General features: G+C 49.3%; 1 protein-coding gene across 1 annotated transcript in view; it reads left to right on the plus strand.

The window, feature by feature from the left end:
* Positions 1–379: 379 nt before the first annotated feature.
* LOC128706913 (serine-rich adhesin for platelets-like) overlaps positions 380–23891 on the plus strand; it is a 31223-nt gene continuing 7711 nt past the window's right edge. Inside the window, exon 1 of the mRNA XM_053801855.1 lies at positions 380–8292. Coding sequence (XP_053657830.1) covers positions 380–8292 — 7913 coding nt within the window. The remainder of the gene's footprint in view (positions 8293–23891) is intronic.

The following is a 23891-nucleotide window of genomic DNA, read 5'->3' on the forward strand; positions in this document are numbered from 1 at the left end:
AGCAAACGAATGCATTTGGTGTGTCGTGCCAGTCGAGTAGTGTAGTGATGGGTAAAATTAAGCATGAAAATTGAATTGCGATGCTCTCGCTGATTCTGCAAACAAGTATTACGGCCCGTGTGTGCGTGCGTTCGGATCGGCAAGCGAGTGTGTGTGAGCAGCGGGCGAACCCGTATCGCAGTGTGTGTAGGCGCGCCAAAGTGTGTCCCATATCGGTGCGTGCGTAGTGCGGGAGTAAAGAGTGCGTGCCGTTTTCTCTCTCGGCCGTCTATTGGTTTCGTGTTGTTTTTTTTTTTTTTTTGTTGTCTGCTTTAATTCCCCCCATGAGGAAGGTGAATTGGATCGAGGGAAACACGGGCAATGGTCACCGGTCGCGGATATGAGCGCCGAGGTTAGTGCACCCCAATGGCGATCGCTCGGATTCAACGGTTCAACATCCGACGGTTGCGGACCGCCGCCATCATCGCACGGCACTGTATCGTCGCCCGCGATCGGCAATGGCGATACGGCCAGTTCGGCGGCGACAACACTTCCTGATCTCATACCGATTTCCGGTGTTACGGTGGTGTCCCCAGCCGGCAAACCGGACCGCAAGAACGGTTCCGGCGACAAGCACATCAATCACAACAACAACATAATCAACGTGGCCAGCAACGGCACACTGGCCGGCGCTGGGTCGTCGGTACCGGTGGGGCCATCCGAAAAGGATGACGGATGTTCGGAGGAGTTCAACTGCGAGCTGGTGCTAAGCGCACTGGACGCCATCGCTGGACAGGACGATGGGGGTGACGGTGCCGGTGGGACGGTCGGTGAGATCGGACTCGGTGCGGCAACCGAATCAAACACCGATCGGGACTCCGGCTTCGAAACACCCTCACTAGATACCACCACCATTGGTTGGGAGAAACCGGAAGTGGACGGTGGCGTGACATCGGAGAAACATCGCACCGAGAACGGACAAGGACAGCACTATGTTGCACACGTTGTTGCAGGGGAGTGCAGCGAATCGAAGGACACGAAGCTGATACTGAGACGGCGGAACGTCACGTCTGCGTCACCCGGCGGCGGAAGTGAACAGTCGGGTAAGCCAACCGATGCGACACTGGCCTGTGAAACGATGACGTCAAGGCCGGTGTCTGCCGTGAAGACGGAAGCCACCGAGAGCAGTACGGAGGCGGTGGACAACCCGCCAAAACTACCTTCAACAATGGTCGTGGTCAAGCAGGAATTGGTAGAATCGGGAGCAATCCCATCGTCGAGTGCTGGAACTCCACGCCCCACGGTGGGACATGCCCCGAAGCGATCGGGCTACAAGGACGATCCACTACCTCTGCCGCTCGAACCGAAGGAGCACCGAAAGTCCAACCGGCGGAGACAGTTTACCGATCGCATCATTGACACGCTCTGTCTGCCGGAAATCTTCTTCAACGCACGTGTACGTCCGAAGCCAAAGCCGAAGTTGACGTGCAAGGCAACCGTGGGCAAACCTGCGGCAACGATGGCATCCGGACCGGGTGCGAAAAAACGTGCCATTCCTGCGCTTACGGTGAAAAAACCACCAAAGTCATCCCAGCCGCGTTCCTCGTCCGCCATGTCGAACGGTGGGTTGGAGATGTCCTCGTCGGGCAGGTCCTCGTCGGCGGCATCACAGGTTGCCGGTACGGTGGAACGGTCACCGAGCGTACCGTGCACGGTCACCTCCAACGCCACCGCCTCCACAGTTCCTAGGGTAAATCCAATCTTTCTGTTCGTGAAGCAGGAGGACACGCGCATCGTGGAGGTCCGGTGCGAGGACTACGACAAGCGCAACCGTATACGATTGACCCGTACCGGGCCGGGTAGTTGGCGGGCGATACCCCGCACCGATACGAGCTCCTCCGTCATGTTTTCCCTGCTGCCGCCCCGGTCCGAGAGTGGATGCGAGGAGGAAACGGCGAGCGATAGTTGCGGTGGTGGTCGAACGTCCGTCCTATCCGCGTCCGCCTCATCCGTGTCACCAAAGTACAAACTTTCCGGCAAGTCCGCGCACAGACAACACCACCATAAGCATAAAAAGAGCAAGAAGCGAAAGAAGCGCCATCTTTCGGAAGGAGCCGCGTCGGAATGTGCCGAGCAGATGGTGGAGGAAGAGCAGGTGGAGGAGGAGGAGGAGGAGGAGGATGAGGGAGCGGATAGTGTTGGTGGTGGGGGAAGTCGGAGCAGCACTAGCTGCAGCACCATCAGCAGGCTGGTGGCAACCGGGCAGCGAAAGGTTACGTTCAGCCTCGGGGTCAAGCAGGAGAAGTGTGAATCAGCTGCGGCAGCGTCCACGATCGAGGATCGTGCGGCGGCGATGTACCATGACCATGACCGGTTACGATCGGCGGAACAGGAAGCGGCGGCGGCGGCAGCGGCGGAGGAACGCGAGCGCGAAGAAACGATAGCGGAGCTGATCCGGAACTATCACGAGCAGCAGCAAAGGCAGCTGCAGGAGCTGCAGGAGAAGCTGCAGGCCAGCAGAAGAAGTGAGCTGTTGGGTGGTGGGAGCGGCACCGGTCACCACAATATCAGTAGTTTTAGCGAATCCAGCCCGGCGAACAGCAACATTATTAGCAACGGTAATCACGCTAGCGTTAGTGGCGACCCCAGTGGAGACATGGCGGTGAAGGCGGAAGAGGACGGTGGAACCGGCTTCTACCCGAGGCTGTTGCTGGGAAGCAATGGTAGCAATAATAATAGCGGTAGTAACAATATTGGTAACAGTAGCGGTAGTAGTAGTAGTAGTAGTGGTGGTAATATCAACAAAACTATTGGTAGTAGTAATAGCAATGGCGGCGGAGAAGGACGAACACTCGAGAACACAAGCAATAGCCATAAACGGCAGACCGAGCTATCGCATAAGTTGGAGCTGCTGGAGCTGGACGATGACGATGATGATGATGATGACGATGGTGGTGGTGTTGGCGGTAGCGGAGGTGGCAAGGCGGTTGGCGGTGGTACCATACTCGATGATTACGAAGTGCACGACGATGATGTGCATGGTTCCACGCTGGCAGCACTAGCGCGTACAGCCGATCGGGAGTGGCCGATTGCGATGGCGAAGAAGTCGTCGGAGATGAAAGCTCGCCGAACGAGCATCGAGTCACAGATACCAACAAACGTCATCCCGGTGCAACAGCAGCATCGGTGCAGCGACATCGGTGCGCATGCGCCGAACGGGGGTCCGCTCGGCAGTCTCGTCCTGAGCGTGGACGAGGAGGAGGACGATGACGGTGGGGCGGCGCGGGGTCTGCTTGCACTGGATGAACTTGGGCTGAATCATCATCATCATCATCAGCAGCACCAACACCACACCATGGTAGACGACGACGACGACGACGACGACGACGATGTGCAGTTGCTCGGCGTGGAAGGTGGTGGTCGGTCTAACTTCGGCGTGGACCACCATCACCATCATATGCACCTGCACCATGCACTTCGCTTCGATTCGGCGGTAAGACCATCGCCGGGAGACGACATCGAGCTGGCGGTGGCCGACGGTCACGCTGTTAGTGTTGGTGCCGGAAAGGAAGCTGGGGAACGACGAACGCACGAGCACGACGATGCCCACGGTATCAACAACAACAACGCGGACGAGAGCGACGGTGGTAGTGCGTTGGCGGCTGCGATAGCGGCCGCGGTGGCGGCGGCTGCCGCTGCAGCTGCAGCCGATGCACCATTGGCGACGAGAACGAGCAGCAGCCCCACCGTCGTGGAGATTGACGACGATGAAGTGTGCGTTCTCGAGCAGCAGGAGAAGCGGCCAACACCAACACCAGCATCGCAAGGACGACAGCAGCACCAGCAGCAGCAGCAGGACCATGCGAAAGGAACACGACTGAATAACGACGATGGTACCACGACTTCGACGACGACGACAATGAATGCCATCATCGGCCCGGATTGTGTAGGTACGACGTTCGCAAGAACAACCACTACGACGACGGCCTCGTCCACCGCCAGCACCACCGCCGGGGGGGTGGTAGCGGGTGCGGGCGGTGACGCGGGCAAGACGAAATCGACTTGCATCGAGAACAACGCGGAAGTGCATCATCCACCGCACATCACCATCAGTAGTGATAGTGAGCTCGACGATGACGATCCGAAGCACGCGCTGCCACAGCAGAATTCGGATCTTCAGGAGCAACAGCAGCAGCAACACCAACAAGAACACCACCATTTGCACCATCATCATCATCACTTGCACCATCACCACCATCATCTGAGCGCGGACTTTGGTGATCTGATCGAAGGCATTGGGGAGCTGCAGGCGGCGGCCGGTGGTGGTGGGGTAGGTGCGGCAGGTGGTGGTGGTGGAGGCGGAGCGTCGGCGTCGGCAGCGGTATCTGGCGGGCCGGCACACACCGGGACAGCGGCGGACGATTTGCTGAATGCGGCAGCGGCAGCGGCGGCAGCGGGCTGCGGCGACACTACGATGACCGGGGCCGCCGAACTGCTCGACTCGCTGGTGGAGCAACAGCGCCGTGCCGACGGGGGCGGGATGGGTGTAACGACCACCGCTGCGTTGTCCGTTGGGAAAAGCACCAACCCGATCTACACGATCGCGGACGATTACAACGATGACGATGATGATGATGTGCTGCTGGAACCGGAACCGGTTGCGGATATCATCTCCCGGTTGGGCGAATCGCTCAGCACCTCGCCCAAGTGCCTGTCGTTCAACGAGGCGGGCGAAATCGAGGGTCTGACGGGCGATCTGTTCGGTGGTGGGGGCGGTAGTGGTGGGGGCAGTGGCGGTGGAATCGATGGCGGTGATGTGGGTGATGATGATGATCTGCTGCCGAATCCGTTCGCGCCACAGCCGGCATCGTCCGGAACGGGTGCAGCCATGCAATCGCAGCAGCAGCAGCAGCAACCAAGCGCCAGCACGGTGGAACTTGTGTCGATGGCGAGTGCGGGTGAGGGTGCAACCACAACAACAACGACCACCTCATCGGTGGCTTCCTCCTCAACCAGCACGCTGGAAGACGAGCTGTCCATAACGATAAAGGATTTGACGGAGGCGAGCGAGCACGCGAGTTCCTATTTCGCAAACACCGCCAACAGAGAGGTGAACCGAGAGACGACTAACGTCGTGAACGAACCGACCGAAAGCGACAGAGCCGGCGGCAACAGCGAATCATCATCGTCCGTGAGCACCTCGGCAAAGGAGCTGCCGGCGGAGGCTCCGATTGTGATATCGCCCGACTCGTGCCAGGAGGAACTGCCGAAGGATCTCAGCTGTCGGAAGCGCAGTCTCTCGCCGGCCCCGCGGCCCGTCTCGCATAGTTCCGATGCGATACAGTCCCCGCAACCGAGCGGCCTGCCGGCGGTACCACCGTCGCCGGATCTGTTTCTGCAGCCGAAATCCATCTCGGCGTCCAGCGCGAGTTCCGCGGCGTCCAGCGTAATAGAGGCGCTGATGTCGCAGGCAGCCGCTGCGGTCGTGAGTGTGGCGAAAAGTGGCCGCCCTTCGTCGGGGGGTGGTGGTGGAGTTGGTGGTGGTGGTTCCAGCACGACAACAAGCACGGCCACCAGCACCAGCAGCAGCGCGGTGGCGACAACGACCACGACCAAAACGGGCAGCACACTGCAGCAGAAGGAACCGCTCGATCTGGGGAAGTGCCGGAAGTCTGCCAGCCCCACGGTGAGTTGTTCGGAGGAAGCGAAACGGCTGTCGTCCTGCTCCACTGCGTCGTCTTTGTGCAGTAGTGGCGGCAGCGTAACTGCCCACGACGATGCGAGTGAACCGAAAGCGAAACGCATCAAAACCGATCCCGAGGCACAGCAGCGTCCGAACAGCAGTGGTGTTGGCAAGCCGCTAGCTGCAGAGCCGCGAGGTATGGCAACGACGGTGGCGGCCGCAACGACATCCAGCACGAGCGGCCAAAGTGTCGCCTCGCTTATCAACGCAATGGCGGCTGGCGGCAGTGGCGCCTCGGTCACCGCTTCCACGCAGTCGGCGGCGGCTGCTGCAGCAGCCGCGGCCGCAGCTTACAGCAACCTCAACGACTCCGCCCGCCTGGTGGAGATGCTAACGTCCGGCAACGATCCCGATCCGCTCACACAGCTTCGCCTGCTGGTCGGTAACCCCGCGTGGAAGGTGCCGGATCCGTTACTAGTGCCAAAGGATCGATTGAACGCGGTGCTGGCGTCACCGGCGCGTGAAATTCCGCTACTTCTAACGACCCGTCCCGAGCTAAGGCTTCCGGAAGCGTTCGCGTTTCCCAACATTCTACAAGATCCGGACATTCTGGTGATCTCACTGCAGCAGCTGGAAACCATCCTGCAAACGCAGGAAGAGCTGGTGAAGTTCAAATCGAAGAGTACGCTGGATGTAACGGCGTCGGTCGCCACACCGCCCACTACGCCGGTGGCAATGGCGGCGGCGGCAGCGGCGGCCGCTGCCAGCAAAAAGTCCCATGCCGCCACCGCCACACCAGCACCGCCGAGTCCTCTGGAGACGCTGAAGCAGACCCTGTCGGCGCAGGCGGCCAAACAGAACCCGATGATGAGTTCGCTTCTTGCGTCCGGGCTGGCGGGCGATATCGATGCGGCCACAACGGCCGCGTTCAACCAGATGCTTTGGTTACCGTACCTCGGCCAGATGGGCCAGTTTGCACCGGATCTGCTGAAGGCGATGATGAACCTGCCCAACACGGCATCGGCGGCTACCGTAGCTGCCGCTGCGGCCGCCGTCGGTGGTGCCGCTGCCGGGGCAGGTGGAACCAGCCTGGCGGACATGCTGCCGTTTATGGGTCCACGGTTCCAGGACTTCTGCGGGTTGCCACCGGCCACCGCGACCAGTCCGCTCGACTACAAGCGCCAGCTTGAGCTGGCCGTGCTGCAGGAAGCGATGACCACCGCCAACCTGCAGCAACGGAAGCAGCAGGAAGCGGCACAAAAGAAGGCAGCCGCTGCAGCGGCGGCGGCCGCCGCGGCAGCAGCCCACGTCGACCGCAAACCCGTCATCGGTCCGAAGACGCTCGAGCAGCAGCGCTCCGTGGCGGCGGTCACCGCAGCGGCAAACATGTTCCAAAACCAGCAGAAGAAGGCGGCGGCTGCGGCCGCCGCGGCAGCAGCAGCGGCCGGCATGATCAATCCACTCTCGATACCTCAGTTCATGACACCGCCCACCATGACGCACGGTAGCAGCAATCGGTACGGTGGCGGAAACGCAGGAACCGGTGCCGGAAGCTCGCGAACCTCCGCCCAATCCATGCTGCAGCAGCAGCAACATCAGCAGCAGCTCCAACAGCAGCAGCAGCAGCAATCGTTCAGCCCGAGTGGTTTCAAAAATATGGCCAACCTAATGAACCAAGCGGCAGCGGCTGCAGCAGCGTCCGGCGGCCGGCAGCAGCATACGTCCGGTGCTGGTGCCCACCGGCAGCAGCTCACAGCAATGCAGAAGGCGAAACTGCAACAGCAACAGCAGCACCACCACCAGCAGCAACAGCAGCAGCAGCTGCAGCATCAGGCAAATCTGGGCGCGGCGGGCATGTTCGGTTCGGCGGCGGCCAATTCCTTCTTCAATCTTCCCACCAACTTCCAGGAGTTCCACGAACAGCAACAGCAGCTCGCTCGGAAGCTCCAAAAGGAGCAGCTGCACCAGCAGCAGCACCAGCAACAGCATCAGCAGCAGCACCACCATCACCATAACCAACCGCAGCAGCATTCGCAGCTGCAGCAGCTCCAACTGCAGCAACAGCAGCACCAGCAGCTCCTGCAGCAACAGATGCAACAGCACCATCATCACCAGGAAGAGCAGAAGCCAAGGGTGACGTGCAAATCACTGATGAACTTGCTGCAACCGGAGAAGCAGCAGCAACTGCACAAACATTCCGGTGCGGGCGGTGCGAACGGTGGTGGTTCCGGCAGTTCCAGCGCTTCCAGCAAGCTAGCCAACCTGATGGCCATCCCCGGGATGGATCTGTACACGGCGCAACAGCACGAACAACTACAGCAACAAATGTTCCTACAGCAGCAGCAGCAACAGCAACAGCAGCAGCAGCAGCACAACTTCCTTCAGCAACAGCAGCAACAGCATCACCTTATGCAGCAGCAATCGGGCAGTGCTGGTGGTAGCGGTGGCAGTGGTGGTATGCATCAGCAGGCGAAGCTGAAGGTGAAACCCGGGCTGCATCTGCTCGATCCGGCCGCCGTACAGCGACGGTTGCTAAACACGGACGATCTGGCGGAGGTGGGCAGTACCACGAACGGGCTCGACGATACGACCGATCTGTCGTCGCCACTGTGGCATCCTCTGTTCGGCAGGTGAGTTCCTTTATACTGGCATAATTCCCTTTATAATGTCTTATACAAATAGGGATTTTTTTTTAGTTAAGAAAAATCTGAAGATATTGGACTCCAATTTAAATGTCTTGGTCCAATAATCTAAACACTATACACGGTTGATAGTGTTATACAAGTCTCTCTAAGGTAGTTGTTTTTTGTTGGAATTTTTGAAGAGGTTTTGGACCTCCTGGGTCTCTTTCACCTCTGGCGAAAATAGGGGAAAAAATAGTGTGAAAAGGAAGAATACGTAATCTTGATAAAACCTGTTGGTCCTTGTTATTGTTAAGGTCCTCCCAGGGTTGGGTAGAGATTTTAATGAATCTTTACAAGCCAGATTGATCTTTTTGCCAGTTACTTTGCCAAGGTGAAAGAATATTATGTTTTACCTGTTTCATAGTGTCTCTTCTAGAAATAGTGTAAGTGCAGGGATATGTTGAAAGTCGACCTTCGTTAGCAAGTTTGTCTGCTATCTCATTTCCAGTGATACCAATGTGGCTCGGAATCCAACAAAATGTAATATTATTGATGTGAGGAATTGTCTCTATTGCTTGAATGTTATGTGGGTCTTTAACTTGTCCTTGTTCAATAGCGGCTAGTACACTTGCACTGTCAGTAAAGATCGCGTTGGGTTTTTCGGGTTATAATTTTCTTCTCCTGCGTTTCTATGGTAGTGTCTCTCAAAGATAGCAAGTCGCCCTGAGATGAACATTTTTGACAGTTCCTTCATTTTCCATACATTTTTTTTGTGTCTCAAAGCTGCAAAGTCTTCCTAACATGGCATTCTCTAAGCTGCACATGATGTTTCTACTTTTGTTGCCAAATTATATGGTCGAAATGTCAAATTCAAGCTGCGGGAAGATTTTTGTTGCAAGAGGAACAAATCGATTTGTTTCATTTTCGAGTGTTGCCGCAGCATTCGAAATTTAGGTTCGAATCTTCCCGCAATGATTTTATTAATGATTCTATTGCAGCAGGCTGGCTAATAAACGCCAATGTTTTTTTTTGAAAAATGGCATTTTTCAATTTGACATAACAAGAGTTGCTTGTTGCTGCAACTATGATATTTGTAGACCACATCAGTTTGTTGCCAAGGAACAAATGGTGCCGCATCATTTTCATAGACCCGACCCTAAGGTAGTCGTGTTTTGGGGTTTGCCAATTAAAGCTCGTCTTGGCTGCGTTTACAGGGTATGGTTGAAGACTTTTGCCATACATAAATGGTATACCATCCAAGTGTGTTTGTTTCCCTAAGCTGCAAGTCTCTCTAAGATAGCGGTCCCTGTAGCTTGCAGGTTAGAGAGACTTTAGTGTATTTTATTCGCGCGCCACCATAAGCTTCACGAAAGCATAGGAAGACTTGCAGAGCAATGTTTGAAAACTTTCTAATCTTCTTATCGGTTCCCAGCGGGTATTGGTACGAGTTGTATTTGCCCAACACTCGATCAATCATTCGCGCGACGATCGTTTTTTTATTTTATCATTCTCTTTTTACTACCCCTTCGCTCGTGAATTCAACTTCAAGACTAAATCAACCTTCAACCTCGGGAAAGGAAGCGTTAGCATCACCAAGCTTACCATAAAACTGTTCCTTTTGCGTTGAGTTCGCCGATGTTTAGATTGGTGCCATAAAAGATCGCTATGGAGCGATGTTTGATGTACTGTTTAAAAGTTTGATCATTTAAAAAGAAAAAAAAATCCATATGTTTGAGGTTATCCATGTTTCTTTTTCGTTTAAAATTGTGTTCCCTAGAGAATATTCATTTTACGATGCCCGAGCGACTTCTGACAGGAACAAAGCTTGTACAGGAATTGATCCCACTGTTTGGGTGTATGCAACAACATATTGTTTTTGATGAAGCGTGTATAATTCGTTCGTTGCTCTGTATTCTGTACGGGGTTTCAACGTTGGTGATGCGTAACAAAAACTGAAGATCGCGCCGTCTCCAGATCTATCGATTGGTGGACGATCATAGCAGTCTTGCGTTGACAGACATACGTCGGTCTATCATGAGTCGGGAAATATCATGATCGTTGAAATGAGGCAGAAGGGAAGTGGAAAAACCAATCGCGGTTGATGGAGAAGATCTAACCCCTTGGTACTACGCGGACCACCAAAAGTTCAGAGTTCTAGTGAACGGCATGTGGGAACGTCGGTCCGGTCCATTCGCTACTCATGTTACCTCCGGTGGGTTCATTGCCGCAGATGTTTTCTTCCGATGCGTTTGCGCTTTTCCTTCTCAGAATCTCCGGCTCGTTCTTATCCGTTCGCTTTGGTGCCGCTGTTCGTAGCTGCCGCTGAGCTGGCTGGAAACTGGAACGCTACGCTGAAGCGTACGGACGGGCGTAGCGAAAAACCACTCCCGTGGGAAAATTCGGGAAAACGTGTTCCTTTGTCGCCGTTTCACTGTTTGGTATGTGTGGAAACTGAATACCCCGATACAAGACGGGTTTTTTTTCTTCTCGCGCCTGGAAGACATCTGACGGGTGCGATTGGGATGGCGCCCTTGGAAATTTCCAACCCCGCGCCGAGCGCCTGCATGCACACACGAAGAAGTAACAACTTCATGCTCGCTAATGATGAGGCGGGTTGGGCAAATGGGCAGCAAATGATTCGTCTTTTATTGCGTTCTGTCGTTCAGCCAGGGTTGTGCTGTGGAGCATTCCAAGCATTCAGCGATGGAAAGTTTACTATCCTTATTGGCGGTGGGGGGTATTTTGCATCATGCATGCTGCACTCTCCGTCTGACGCAGCATTATGTCGCGCACCTTACAACTGCACACGTTGGTATTAAGCGTAAGCCTCCGGTTATTGTTGCACATTGTGGCTTCAGTTTTCGCGTGGAAACGCAATTGCCCTACCGCCAACAAAACACACCGAACGTCCCTTCAAAAAAAGAGTATTCGACTAGCGTTTCGAATCATAAAACCAGTAACAAATGTGCAGTGCATATATACGGGTGCGCGAGTGAAAGGGCAGAAACGTTGCAAATAAGCTTTAGAGGTTTGCGTGTATAATAATGCATGTATTATAATGAAGGTACCGGGAAAAAGCAAAACTTTTGCGCAAAGCATCACGTTTCATTAATTAAAAAGCGTTGCAAATTTTCATCCCTTTTGCCCGAAATCTCTGCGCGTTGTTTGTTCCCCGTGAACGTTTCGAGCGGACATCGGAGAGATTAAGCATATGGCTGGGCAGGGGGGAGGGAGGGGGGGGGGGAACTGAACCAACTACACGGGGTGTCCTTCTCGAAGTGGACAAAATTAACATAAGAAGGATGAGATGCGCACCAGGCCGGGTGAACGCTGTCCCTGCGTTCATATTGCCCCGTTAGCCATACGGTCTTGTTTCTGTTTTAATTGATGGCGTTGAAGAGTGCACTATAAGGGGGATACACAAAAAATAGAACGGAAAGAATTTATTCGTGTACGGTGCTGATTGTTTTGGGGCGAAATATTCATTAACGGCATTAATAATGGCTGGAAAATGCAGTTTCTTTTTGCCGTGGTTCTCTCGATTGGCGGAGATGATGACCTGCTCGGTTGGAGTTTTGTTTTTGTCCAAAGAAACCCTATATTGGTTGTTCGTATAAGGCAGGGGTCTCCAAACTACGGCCCTCGAGCGTCTCCAGCGCGGCCCGCGACGCTATTGCTGATGTTACCATTTTAATGAAAATGTCTAATAATAAGTTGTAATATTTTTCAACTGTTCAAATATTAATTTCTGTAATAGTTAGTAGCATTTAATGCCATCAAATGTGAAAAAGTCATCTCGAGCGCAACATATGTGTAAATTACCCGCAAGATACAGGGTTTTGCAACAGATAAAATATCATGAGCCCAACTTAATGAATCGCGTAAGCTTATAAGATAAACGGGGGCGATTGATAGTGAAACACAACACATTTTACTGAATCGCAAACGCTGGCTTTGGAGTCACGGGCACAATTTCTTCTTCTTCTTCTTTTTTGATACAACAATCTCAAACGGTCGAGAGGCCTGCCATTTATGGCTTTCTGTGACTTTATGTAGCTTGATAGTCAATCCTACGTACGGGAAAATTTACAATTTTAGTGCTTCGGGGGCACAATTTAGTGAATGCCAAATCCGGCCAGGCTGTTTACGTACCTGGCGGATTCAAGAGTTGAGTTAAAATATACAAAATTAATGTACGAAATTTTACACGATGCTTGCTTAAAATGTCGATTAAAAATTATGTTTGATGATGATAAATATTGGTGATTAATTGCCTACTTAATTTTGAAGTTTGGTTGAAAAGCCCGCGGGCTGAAAAGTTTGGCGACCCCTGGTATAAGGTGACAAACCACATAAGGCAGTATCTCTACATGTACATTGTTCTTAGGACGAGTTCTGTAGCAACCCTTTGTCTCCATCATTTGTATGTCAGAATTCCTGTAAAAAGGCTTGTAACTTAAAAAAAAACCGGTAACGAATCTTCTGAGCAGCACTGCTGCGCTAATGCGTACGGATTTGTCCGTGCGAAACTGGCTTTACATCGTACGCGCTTCCATATGTGCATATTGTTGTTAAACAAGTCTACCACAGCACAGCCATGGCTGCGAACGTAACAGCGATAAAGTAATCTGCAAAACCGGAGCTAAGATCGAAAGAAATAAGAAAGGAACTCTCCCCACCCGTGTGTGGCCATATCCGTAAACCGGTTGCACAGTTCAGGGCTGTTGTTGCGCTAGAACCTCTAAGGCCGTCGATCGAGGGGTGTTTTTTTTGTTGAAGCAGGTCAGCACTTTTACCACTCCGGATCAGAGTCCGGATTCCGGCGACTGTCGGGGCTGTGAATGGCTGTGCTGCTAGACAGATGCGGCCAGCTATCTAGGGGGGTGTATCCGGTGTGGTAGCGCTTTTTCCCGATGCATAATTGAAGTCGAAAACTGATGGAATGCAACATGAACAGGAGGGAGGATGCTCTAAGGTGGTAGGCTTGGGGCAGTAACGCTCACCACAGGCCCATACAGGTGGGCAATAGCACCGTTGATTCTACGTGGAAAGGGGGACGACACGACTTGTTGCAACTACTTGTTGTGCCTCGTAATTCTTCCTTCTGTTCTATTTCAACACACGTTGTGTGGTTGGCGTTGAGTTGGAGCTGATATTCCTGTATATTCCTAAGCTTAAAGCCGTGCATCCATGTGCTCCCCGATATGACCCGGTGGAAGTTAAAGGAGACAAGACGAGCTTTGGAGAGCATAAAGGAAAGTTAACCGTTTCGTTGTCCTGTTGGCAAAAACTCTCACTGGACGTGTCCAATTCGTAGCACCGATTTGCCGAGTTTTAGTTCCGCCCGAGTGGAACACCGTTTTGCCCTAGAAATGGTGACCGGGCGCGTATCGGCTAAAAATGAATGGAACTTCCAGCCACCTTCCAACCTAACCTCGTGCCACGCGTTTTGGATCGCAGACAGTTTTGCTTTCACCAAGGTTAAAGCCATCGAAATCGTCGTCTAGTGCCAAGGTCCAATGGTTTTTTTTTCTCCCCCTGCCCTGAGCGTGCGACAGTGGCATTGGACTCTTGCTTCGGGAGGAGTAGTTCCCGGTTGCTCGTAGCATTTGAGTTCGTCGCCAGTCCGAGCGGGTCGTTTTTCCATTGCGATGGGAAGGAAACGGCAAAAAAAAAAACGAACCCCGATAAAATGGGCCACAAAACGCTGAATCGGACGAAAGTAAGCTTCGGCGCAAAGAAGGACGCCCGAAGACGATGACTCTCGGATGAGTGAGAACATTTTGTGGGACAGAAAAGTTGGGGGTGCCGTTCCCACTCGTCCAGCCACCAGCGGGAAGAGACATGTTCGCACTGGTGGTGGGCCCGACATAACGAATGCCTGGTGGTATGCTACCGTTTTCGGTTTGCATGCACACACTGTACGGTTCTGCTCAGCCTTTTTTTTGTTTCCCAGCACTGCAAGGACACCGTAGAAAGCTACTAGGTCACACGAGGCGGATGGGAAAACCGTCGCCAGTAGAACCACTGCACCGTGAATGGGAATAGACCGGACGTTCGCCTTTCTCTAGCGTTTGCCTTCCCACCTTACGGGGCGGCACACTCGGTACGCAAGACTTGTTGCCCACCCGTTTCGGCCGTGTATGAGCCCGACCAAAAGTCTGGTGCGGTGAAAAGGTGAAAGAAATCCAAAATTGGTGTCATGGTCGACGTAGTTGCTAGTAGGGCCCCCCCCCCCCTCGAACGTAGAAGGAAGAAGAGATGCTTCGTGTGGGATGTCGATGACGATGACCTCTCTTCGCTGCAGACCGTGCGTGATGATGGTTTTTGCGCTGATGATTCGGAAATGATTCATCAGCGGGGCAGTAAGAAGGCAACGAACGGCAGGCACATGTGGGAGCGATTTTCTTCTAGGGGGTTGATACTCGAACTGATAAACTGCAGCTGAACACGAACGTCAACGGTTCGCAGCATTGAAGGTAGTCAGTCAGAGGGTCAGCTTGTTGAGATACCTTACAAGGACAGACCCTGTTGCATGTAGCACACGAATCTCCATTACATCAATCGAAGCAATCGAAAAACGTTCTGTCGTGGGTGTTCTGTATAAACCTCGGCTCCATCGGTTGTGTTGTTGTGATACAGAAATCATTGGTTGAATCACGTCGCAGATTGAAACCAATTGGTGTTATGTACTACTTGACTTGCGGTTTGTTTGATGAGTCTCTCTAGTCTCTTAGATTCTGCAGATTTCAAACCAACATTTAATTCTAAAAAAAGATGTAAAACTCCGATTTGTTGAAAATATTTTATCCTCAGAATTGAATAACTTATCCTTTATTGAAGTTCGTTAAGATGTCTTTCCTTATATATCCGCTTATCGACATAGCCTTTCCGTTCCTCACATTATATCTCTACATTCTTTAACAATGCATATGCTTAAAACTGTTACGGGAAGGTAGCGTTGGTGGTCCAACTGGTATCGCGAGATCACAAACAAGCTCGGTCCCTCAAGAATCACTATCGTCTTGGCCTGGTCGGGGCACCAGGCGGCAATAAATCTTCCTTCGCCCGATCGAAAGTGATCGATATACACGGCTTATTGCTCTGTCCCTAACCTTGAGCTATTCTTGCCTTGGCCTCGCAGGCGACCAGCAATTTCTGCGTGTGGGTTGGGAAACCGTGCGCGTAAGAAGAAGACTTTTTTTTATTGCTGCTCATTTAGGATTAAAATCGTTCGATGGAGGCCTTGATGGTGGAACTTTGTGTGGTGTTGGGTGTAGAAAAAAATTTAAGAACTATTAATACCATTATGAATGGATGGGTAATGAAGCGTGGAATATAAACATATTGGACGGTGTTTCGTAGTAGCAGTTTGTTAACCTTCATTAAAGTCCCTATACGATGCAGGTCGAAGCATATAGAATAAAATGACAAGTAGCCGTGGGAACTTTTTTGACAGTTTGACATGAAAAATTGCTTACATTTATTCAGGTGGTTTTTCTGAAGAGTGGACTAAGTGGTCATTTCAGGTCAGGGTCCCGAACTTCAAGTAACAAAGTTACCAACAACCATTGGCGGATCCTACGGTATTCAGTGTAGGACCGCTTAAGACCACGTCGTCAAAGGAGACTCGGAAGAAAGCTGGACTGTCCTCGAAGAAGTCTGGAGCTGGAGTGTCCTCAAAGGGGCCGAAGATCTGGAACTATGCATCGACCTGTATCCTATCGACCTGCTACCTGTTCGTAGCAGGGCCGGTCTTTTCGCACGGCAGGACCGATCCAAAATCCCATCCGGACCAATCCCCCGAAAAGCCAGAAGTCAAAGAAAGCCAGAAATGGCAGGCCTCTAGACCTCTTGAGGTTGTTGTGGCGATGAAGAAGAAGAGTAATGTGAGGTTTAATTAAGAATTTTGGGAAATTCGGTTAGTCAACCTGATGAACTTTTCGCAATCGGAAAGCGAGTGGGTAAATCACAATAAAAGGACGTAATAATGTGTAATACGAGTTAACTTTTTTTTATACAAATAGTGCTCAATAGCGAAGAATTGAAGTGACCGTTCCTAGAAAGGACCGGTTTTTTCTTTACACTTTTAAATGATTACTATCCAGAGCAGGAAATGACTGTAAACTCCTTCTCCCGCTTTGAAACAATTCGGAAAATAACATCCATTTGCCAAAATTCACACCACCCACCGGTTCACTAGGAAGCTTTTTTTTAAAAAAAAAAGGCGTGAAAAAGAGCAAACATGGGACCCCATCGATTAAATCCGTTCGGACTCTCTGTTGGGTGATTGAAGCGCGGCGGGGCGGTGGCAGCAAAAGCACAACGAACTCAGATTGTTTTTTAACACAAAAATCTGATCGCCATCCTCCCGTGCCTGATCCTGCCTCAATTTCTCTGCATGCCTCTGTGTATGTGTGGGTGTGTGTGTGTTTTTTTGTTTAATACAATGTGATTCGGTGTCCGGTTGGTCACCTCTCCCTGTCTCCTCTTTGTACCTCCGGGTCGGGCCGGGCGGTCCCGTTGCGGTTCGTTGGTTTTTCCCACCGGAAAATTATCTCCCACGCTCGCTATCTCCCCTGTTGGTTCTTTAACCACATTATTTTGTTGCATCGTGGCCAACAGAACGGCGTGTGTGCGCCCGGTTCTGGCGAAATCCGTTCAAACATCACCACACCATAAACGGCCCGGTATAGTGGGACGGGTTGGGGACGCGCCACCCAAACACAATGTCAGCTTGTTCGCGGTTTTTTTTTGGTACTCCCATTTCTTTTTTCGTTTATTTCGAGGTTTTTACTCCGCGAGCAGCGAATGATGTCGTACTGCCAGTCAATCTGAGTGCGCACACGAGTGTGAAAACGAAACTTTGAAGAAGAAACGAAAGTGCATCCAAAAGGTTCTCAGCAACTGGAGGAAATTGGTCAAAAATTGTACCATTCATACGTGCTGTTTTTTTTTATTTTGTCTCACCCTGTGCTCTTTCATTTCTTGCCAATTGTTTTTACTTCTTTGGAGCTTTTTTTTCTGTTTTTAGTGCCTGAAATGTTAACCCGCGGGAAAATGGGTTCAAAGGAATGATGCGCAAGAAACATCGCCCTGGCTATAGACAACGGACTGATGATATTTTGGGCTTAATGTGTGTGTGTGTGTGTTTGTACCGCAGCGCAAGAGCAAAACAAATGCAGTGCAATTAAACGCAACACAATGAAACAATTTTCCATCAATCAACTCTTGTCCTTTTTTTAATTCCACCCCTCCTTCCCAACTATCTCTTTTCACCGAGGTGACCTTTCATCTCTTTATTTTTGGGGGTGGTTTTTATCTTTTTTTTTTAATTTCTTTTATCATTTTTTCTCAGTTTTTTGGGGAAAGTTTGTTCATTTTGTTCTTTGGGTGAATGGTTCAGTTTGCAAACACTTTAATTTTTTCCTATTTTTTGGTTTAATATTCTATAATTCTGTTCGATACCTTCCAAGTATTTCAACTGATAGGCAGAGAGAGACTTAGACAAGGATAAATAACTATTGTTATTTATTCTACTGTACAGCATTTACTAAAAACAAATCGAAATATTAGGCACGGGAAAAAGAAATCCCATATTTTTGCGTGAAATTCTAGACTTAATTTAACAGTTTTGCCATTTTGAAAGTGGCATTAAAATGCTAGGTCCCAACTAGTGGAGGCATTGAAACTCCGTTACTAAGATCCTTAAGTTCCTGGCGGGTCGGAATCCTGTTCCAGTAGCTCGATTCAGGCCGTTTCTTCTCATTCGCTAGCCTCAAATCGTCCAGTTGCTGAGAGTATGGTTCTAAATTTCTTGTTGAGGTATTAGGAATCAACTCATAATACATGATCTGCTTCCAGTCCCACCAACATCACACTAGAACCTTGCCGATCGTTGGTCCTGGTTTGGTAGCTGTTGGAGCTGTTTAACCGTGCTTTGACCGTAGATAGCGCAAACTCTTCTGTTGTCGATCTTTAGCTTCTGGATGATGCTACGACTATTAACATGGCGGTCAATTTGGAATATTTCTGTAGTTTTATAGACATTTACTGCGAGAAGCATTAGCGAATTTCGTTTTTCGCAATCGGATATGATAATAATATGCTTCGCAAAAGTCAGCAAGCACCTCTGTTCCAATATTTGTCTCTGCATTTCTCTGGACGTACGTTCCGCTTGCAGAGTACAGGCATAACGATGAGTAAACTGCTGAATGGCGTCGAATATTGCAGCAATAAGCTGGTAACGGGAAGAGCAACGAGTACACGCAACTTTAATTTTCCTCGTGCATTCTTTAATGGTTTCGGTTTGGCGACTCGTTGCCTTGGGGCAACCGCAACACACGGGTTTTGACATTGATTTTGTCCGACCCATTCCGTCATCCGGTTGATGATAGTCGTGACACGGTTGCTTTATATTGTTTCCTGCTCGTATGAGTAATGTTGACGCGTAAAACCTTGTAACAAATGTACGGGTTTTGTGCAGTGCAATTACAAGCCTTCTGTTACTGTTCTTGCTATTTCTTCTGGTGTTCTTCTAAAGACAAAATTTAAATTTAAATGCCCACATGCATTTTTGTTGTTGTTTGCATTATTTTAAAGTTTACGAGCTTCAAGTAATGATATACAAGGATTTTGATTCGTTGCTGTTGTTTCTTGTCACTCGTTTCACCTGGAGGTAATCCTGTTCTAGATTTATTTCACCTTAATTATAAGCGTCGCACAAGAGCGCTTCATAAATTTTAGCCTTGGCATAGCTTTGTGTATGGTGCCATTAAGATTGAAGCCTATGGATCGATGGCCTAAACTGATGTTAAGACGCAAAACCACAGTTTAAAGTGCCGAATATTAATGCACCATTTTGGCCAGCAACAAACAAGTTAAATTGTCTCATTTTTGCTTTCCATCTTGTTTTGGGGACAATAAGCTAAAGCTACTTCAAACCCATAGCGGTTGGGTCTTGGCTGTTACTGATCCCCGTTTTACGCCCGTCGCTTCAACCCTGCGGGCGATAATTTATTTCTATGCATTTGGTTGGCCGCACGGCAAGGGCAGGCGGGCGGGGCACACCACCGTTTGATAACAGAAAACCAGTTCATGTGCCAGAAATCGGTCATTTACACCATCCTTTGCACACGCCGTTTGTGAAAGTGCATCGCCACCACCACCATTATCACCACCTTTCGTACATTTGAATGTCCATCTGGGGTGTCGGGTGCGGCACCCGTTTTCCCGCCCGCCTTCTCAGGGTCGGTGAAGTTATCGCACTACCAAACTAGTGGCCAAACAGCAACACAAACAACAAAGTGGCACAAATAAAGGTACACCGTCCATCCCGAAGCGCAGTTTTACCGTCACGTCAGGAGGGGTGGGCCTCCTGACCGCGGCCCCCCATCAATGCACCCGATGGGTTGGAAAATGGCAACGATTGCACTTTGAGATTGCGGCAAATTAAGGTAACGAAATTAAAAATAATTAAGCAACCCGAACGCAACTACCACCTCCATCCCGCACACACACGCCATGGCAGAACTACGCCTGCAATCTGTTTGTATGCGTGAGTAGGTGGTTGGTGAAAGCAATAATCATTGCGAAAATTTAGTCGAATCGTTTTGACAGAAGAGGATAAAGAGAGAGAGTGTGAGAGAGAGGGGGTGATCTGTCAAAACGAAAAGTGTAAGACGAGTGATCCTACAAATTATGAAAGCAAGACCTCCCCCTTCCGGGTAAGCTAACCGGATGTGTGATGTGGGGTAAAACTGGGCTGTAAGGGTGGAAACGGGGGACGATGGGTGGTGGTAGAATGTATTTCACGTGTCATTACCCACAACGCGCGCCTTATCTGAGTCTGTTATTTATTACATATTTAAACTAAATTTATGGATTTTATCTGCTGCTGCAGTGGGTTTGAAACACTGGCCCCTATTTTTTTGTGTGTAATTTAGAGTGTACTTTTAATTGTTGGAATTGTTTGAAGTTTTGTACCGCTTTGTTGCTTTAATACCGTTTGCTGTGCTAAGAATCATTTATGTTAACAAATCCTTCCTCTTCTCTTGATGATAATCGATCGCATTGGGAATTCTTTTGTAGTGGATAAAAGCCATTAATAATAATTTGGTTAATAAATCTCGTATAAATCGTTTGAATGCTCTAATAAATACATGCACAAAACCGTACACATTTCATTTAAATCGCCGGAGTCAAGGCAGCAAGAAACCCGTAAATTGCAACGGAACGCTCCCCAACAGAGGAACTCTTCCTCTCTCTTTCTCTCTCTCCCTCTACCACTCGCTCGCTGCGTCAAGATGGAACAAAAGCCGATCGTAATTAAGTGGAAATAATGTAATAAATCGTAACACGACGATCGCAACTGTTCCGTTAATCCGCCATGTCCGCCACGACGATGGTTTGCCAGCGGAATGGCGGTCGGTCTGTGCGAGTTCGTGCCGTTCGGTGTTCTTGTCTTCTCAACCGCAGAGAATGCCTCTTAGAAGGTATTGCGAGGAAACGTACGACGATCATTAGTTGCAATTGGACTTCGTTCAATCGCGAGTGAAGAAAAGCCAACGGAAACGCTAGGACCGACCGGGTACCAGCAAAGAGCCAATAAGTATGCACCTTCGGCCAGGGGTGGTTAGGCGGGAGTGCGAGGTGGTAGATGATTATGATCGGGGGGAAGTAGGTAAGGGTGAGTACGGCTAGGACAAAATGGAGGTAGTTTGTGAGTTTGTGCCAAACCAAAAACCCGTTCCCGTTTGAGATTCATTTCTTTCTTCTCCGACCGGGGGGTGCGCCACGAAGGGTGAGTTTTTGGTGGTGAGGGCAAAGTGAAAAACCGGCAGACGGAGAGAGAGAGAGAGAGAGAGCGGTCTGGCATACATTCGTACGATGCTCACTGCATGCATCGCGTATATGGGAAGGAAAAATCAGATTGACGAGTAGAGATTAGAGGACAGAATCAGATCAAGCTTCATTATAACAAATGGAAATGAAACAACTCAGCATTCCATGTCGTAGTTCAGGTTTGTATGAATATGTTAGTGCTTGTTGCATGAAGAGGGTCAATTGAGCTTTTGTGGTATGCGTTAGTATATTCTTTATGCACAACCGTTAACAGTCGTTAATCGGTTAATGCTAAACAACGTGAAATATATTTATTTGTTAGACATGTTAGAACCAAAACAGTCAATTTTATCGATATTTCTTCTATCTTTTAATTGATTTTCTATTTTTGTATTAGTGTGACTTTTGTTTTAATGTGGTTTTGTTTGCTGTTATTAATTTTATTATTTAAAATAATCTAATTTTTCACGTTCTGTAAAAGGCCAATGTTTAAATACTCTTATTATAGATCGGTGAAATCTCTCTTTTCCATCTTGTTTTGGTTAAGACTCCACAATGAGTGGTTAGAACTCACACAGGTTTACCACTAGGTCTACCGCATGAGGAAGATCTCAGTCATTTTGTTCTAGTGTTAAATGATGAATGCGTTATAACTCTGTAACGACGTTTTATTAATCTCGTGTGTGAACTGATAGTAAAGGGATAGAACTGATGAGTTTAATAACACATTCACGAGTGAGTCGAACGAAATGAACTCCACAGGACGCTAAATTAGAATCCGGTGCTCAGTCATACGACTCAGTTACCAAAGAATATATTTTCGATAAGTCAGATTAAGAGTAAACTCTTTCATTCATTCACTTCATTCATTATTCTGAGTCAATGTATCTTAGTGAGTTATTATTCGCATCACCAGTTCTTCCCACTTCCGTTTCAACCGAAGCTGGCGGTTTTTTGTTTGCTTGTGTGACATAAACAATCGCACAACACAGGAAAGGACAAATTAAAATAACAAAAAAAAAGGGCAGTTTTGTTCCGTTTTGCGGTTTCTAAGCGTTACAGCGAAGCGATCGTTCAAAAGAGGGTTACTGGGCACCGATCAAGTGATGTATGGGGCTATGAGAAACTTAATCGAATTGAGTGTAACAAAACAGAAAAATAAAATGAAACACTCGCGCTCAGTTGGAATAATCGGAGCGGAAAAAGAGTGGCCACCCTTTGTACCGTCCCGCGCGAAGCGCATATAAGTCGTTGGTTTGCAAAGCTAAGCGGAAATGTTAATTTCCTAAACTGAACGACGACTCCACACATACAGCATGACTGCGAACGGAAATGGTGAAACTGTTTTACAATGCGAAAAACGTGATCAACGAGCCACTTAGTAAAATATAAAAAACAAAAACTAAAACTATATACACGCACGCAAAACGATCTTCCCCTCTAGAAGAGGTCAAACAAAGGCTGACAGTAGGGACTAGAGATGTGTCAAAAGAATCAGAACCGTAAACTTCTTGCAGTTCTTTGAAAAGAACGAACGAACTAGGTTCGTAAAAAATAGAGTGGACGGTCCTTTTTAAAAAAGCTTCAAAAAATTAGGACTTATATTGCTATGCAAATTTCTAAGAACTGCTAAGAACAAACGGAACTGGTTCGCTAGTTCGTTTTTTCCGAACTTCGGAGATCAATTTGTCCCTCCGATGGCAATGAACGATAGATGTCATCCCGTTCAGCGGTTTGTTTTGCTATGTTCAATCCAAGTAGTCTTCTATTTTCTATGCTCATGCTACTACGACCACTATAGGAACATGCCTGTTTTTAGTTTCTACAGTGGCATTTGTTATCTATTTTCAAAGTCAACAAAGTTTAGTTTCTCGGCACAATTATTGGTACACTTACCCTAACACGAAAAAGAACAAAAAAATCGCGATTCACGATTCGTTCTTTTTTTTGAAAAAGAACTGGGTCGTTCTAGTTCACCAAAAGAACCGTTTTGCCCATCTCTAGCAGCGACTTGTGGTGGGGGTAGGTGACACAAACACACACGGAGAGCCACATATCGGGAGCAGCAAGAATCCGCACTTCCGACGGTAAGTGGCAAACTAGAGGAACGCAAAATGTCAATGACACTGCACGGGGGGGTGTTTGTGGTTCTTGTTGCTTCCCTTTCCCACCGATCGCTAGACACGTAGGGCTTAGTTAGAAGACCAATTGGAAACAGTCCACAGCATGCGAAAGAACAACTCCCTTTCTGCGTACGTTGCATCGTCTGGTTGGTTGTTCATCAATTCGCCGGCGGATCATGCGTTTTTGTTGGTTCAGCTTGCCCTGATCGATGGTCAAAGTCTTGACGGCGCAGTGTGGCGTTTCGCTCGTTGACGAGTCAACTGGGTGCGCGACCTCATTTTGTGCGCTCTGCGCGTTATAGTTCCCGACATCTCTTGGCGTCACCGCTCGATGCTGGTCGTTGTTGTATTAGTTGCAGATTGTGGCGTATATCGATTGGAGGGCCATTCCAGTACGAAAACTGCCGACTCGCTTCTGCTCAAGATTGTTTATTTAATAAAAAGAAACATACGCCAGAAGTTATTGGGAGAAAACGCTATAGATTAGCGTGTATCGCATCGACGAGCTTATCGTCGTATCATTGTGATGTAAGCGTATAGCCAATAATATTAGCGATAGTTCAATTATAGAAATGATCATAAATTATGCGAGGTCAAAGATCCTACAACAAGATCTCTGTTTTCACATTCTTCAACTTA

This window comes from Anopheles marshallii, chromosome 2 (assembly GCF_943734725.1).
Source record: "Anopheles marshallii chromosome 2, idAnoMarsDA_429_01, whole genome shotgun sequence".
NCBI classification, from domain to species: Eukaryota; Metazoa; Arthropoda; class Insecta; order Diptera; family Culicidae; genus Anopheles; species Anopheles marshallii.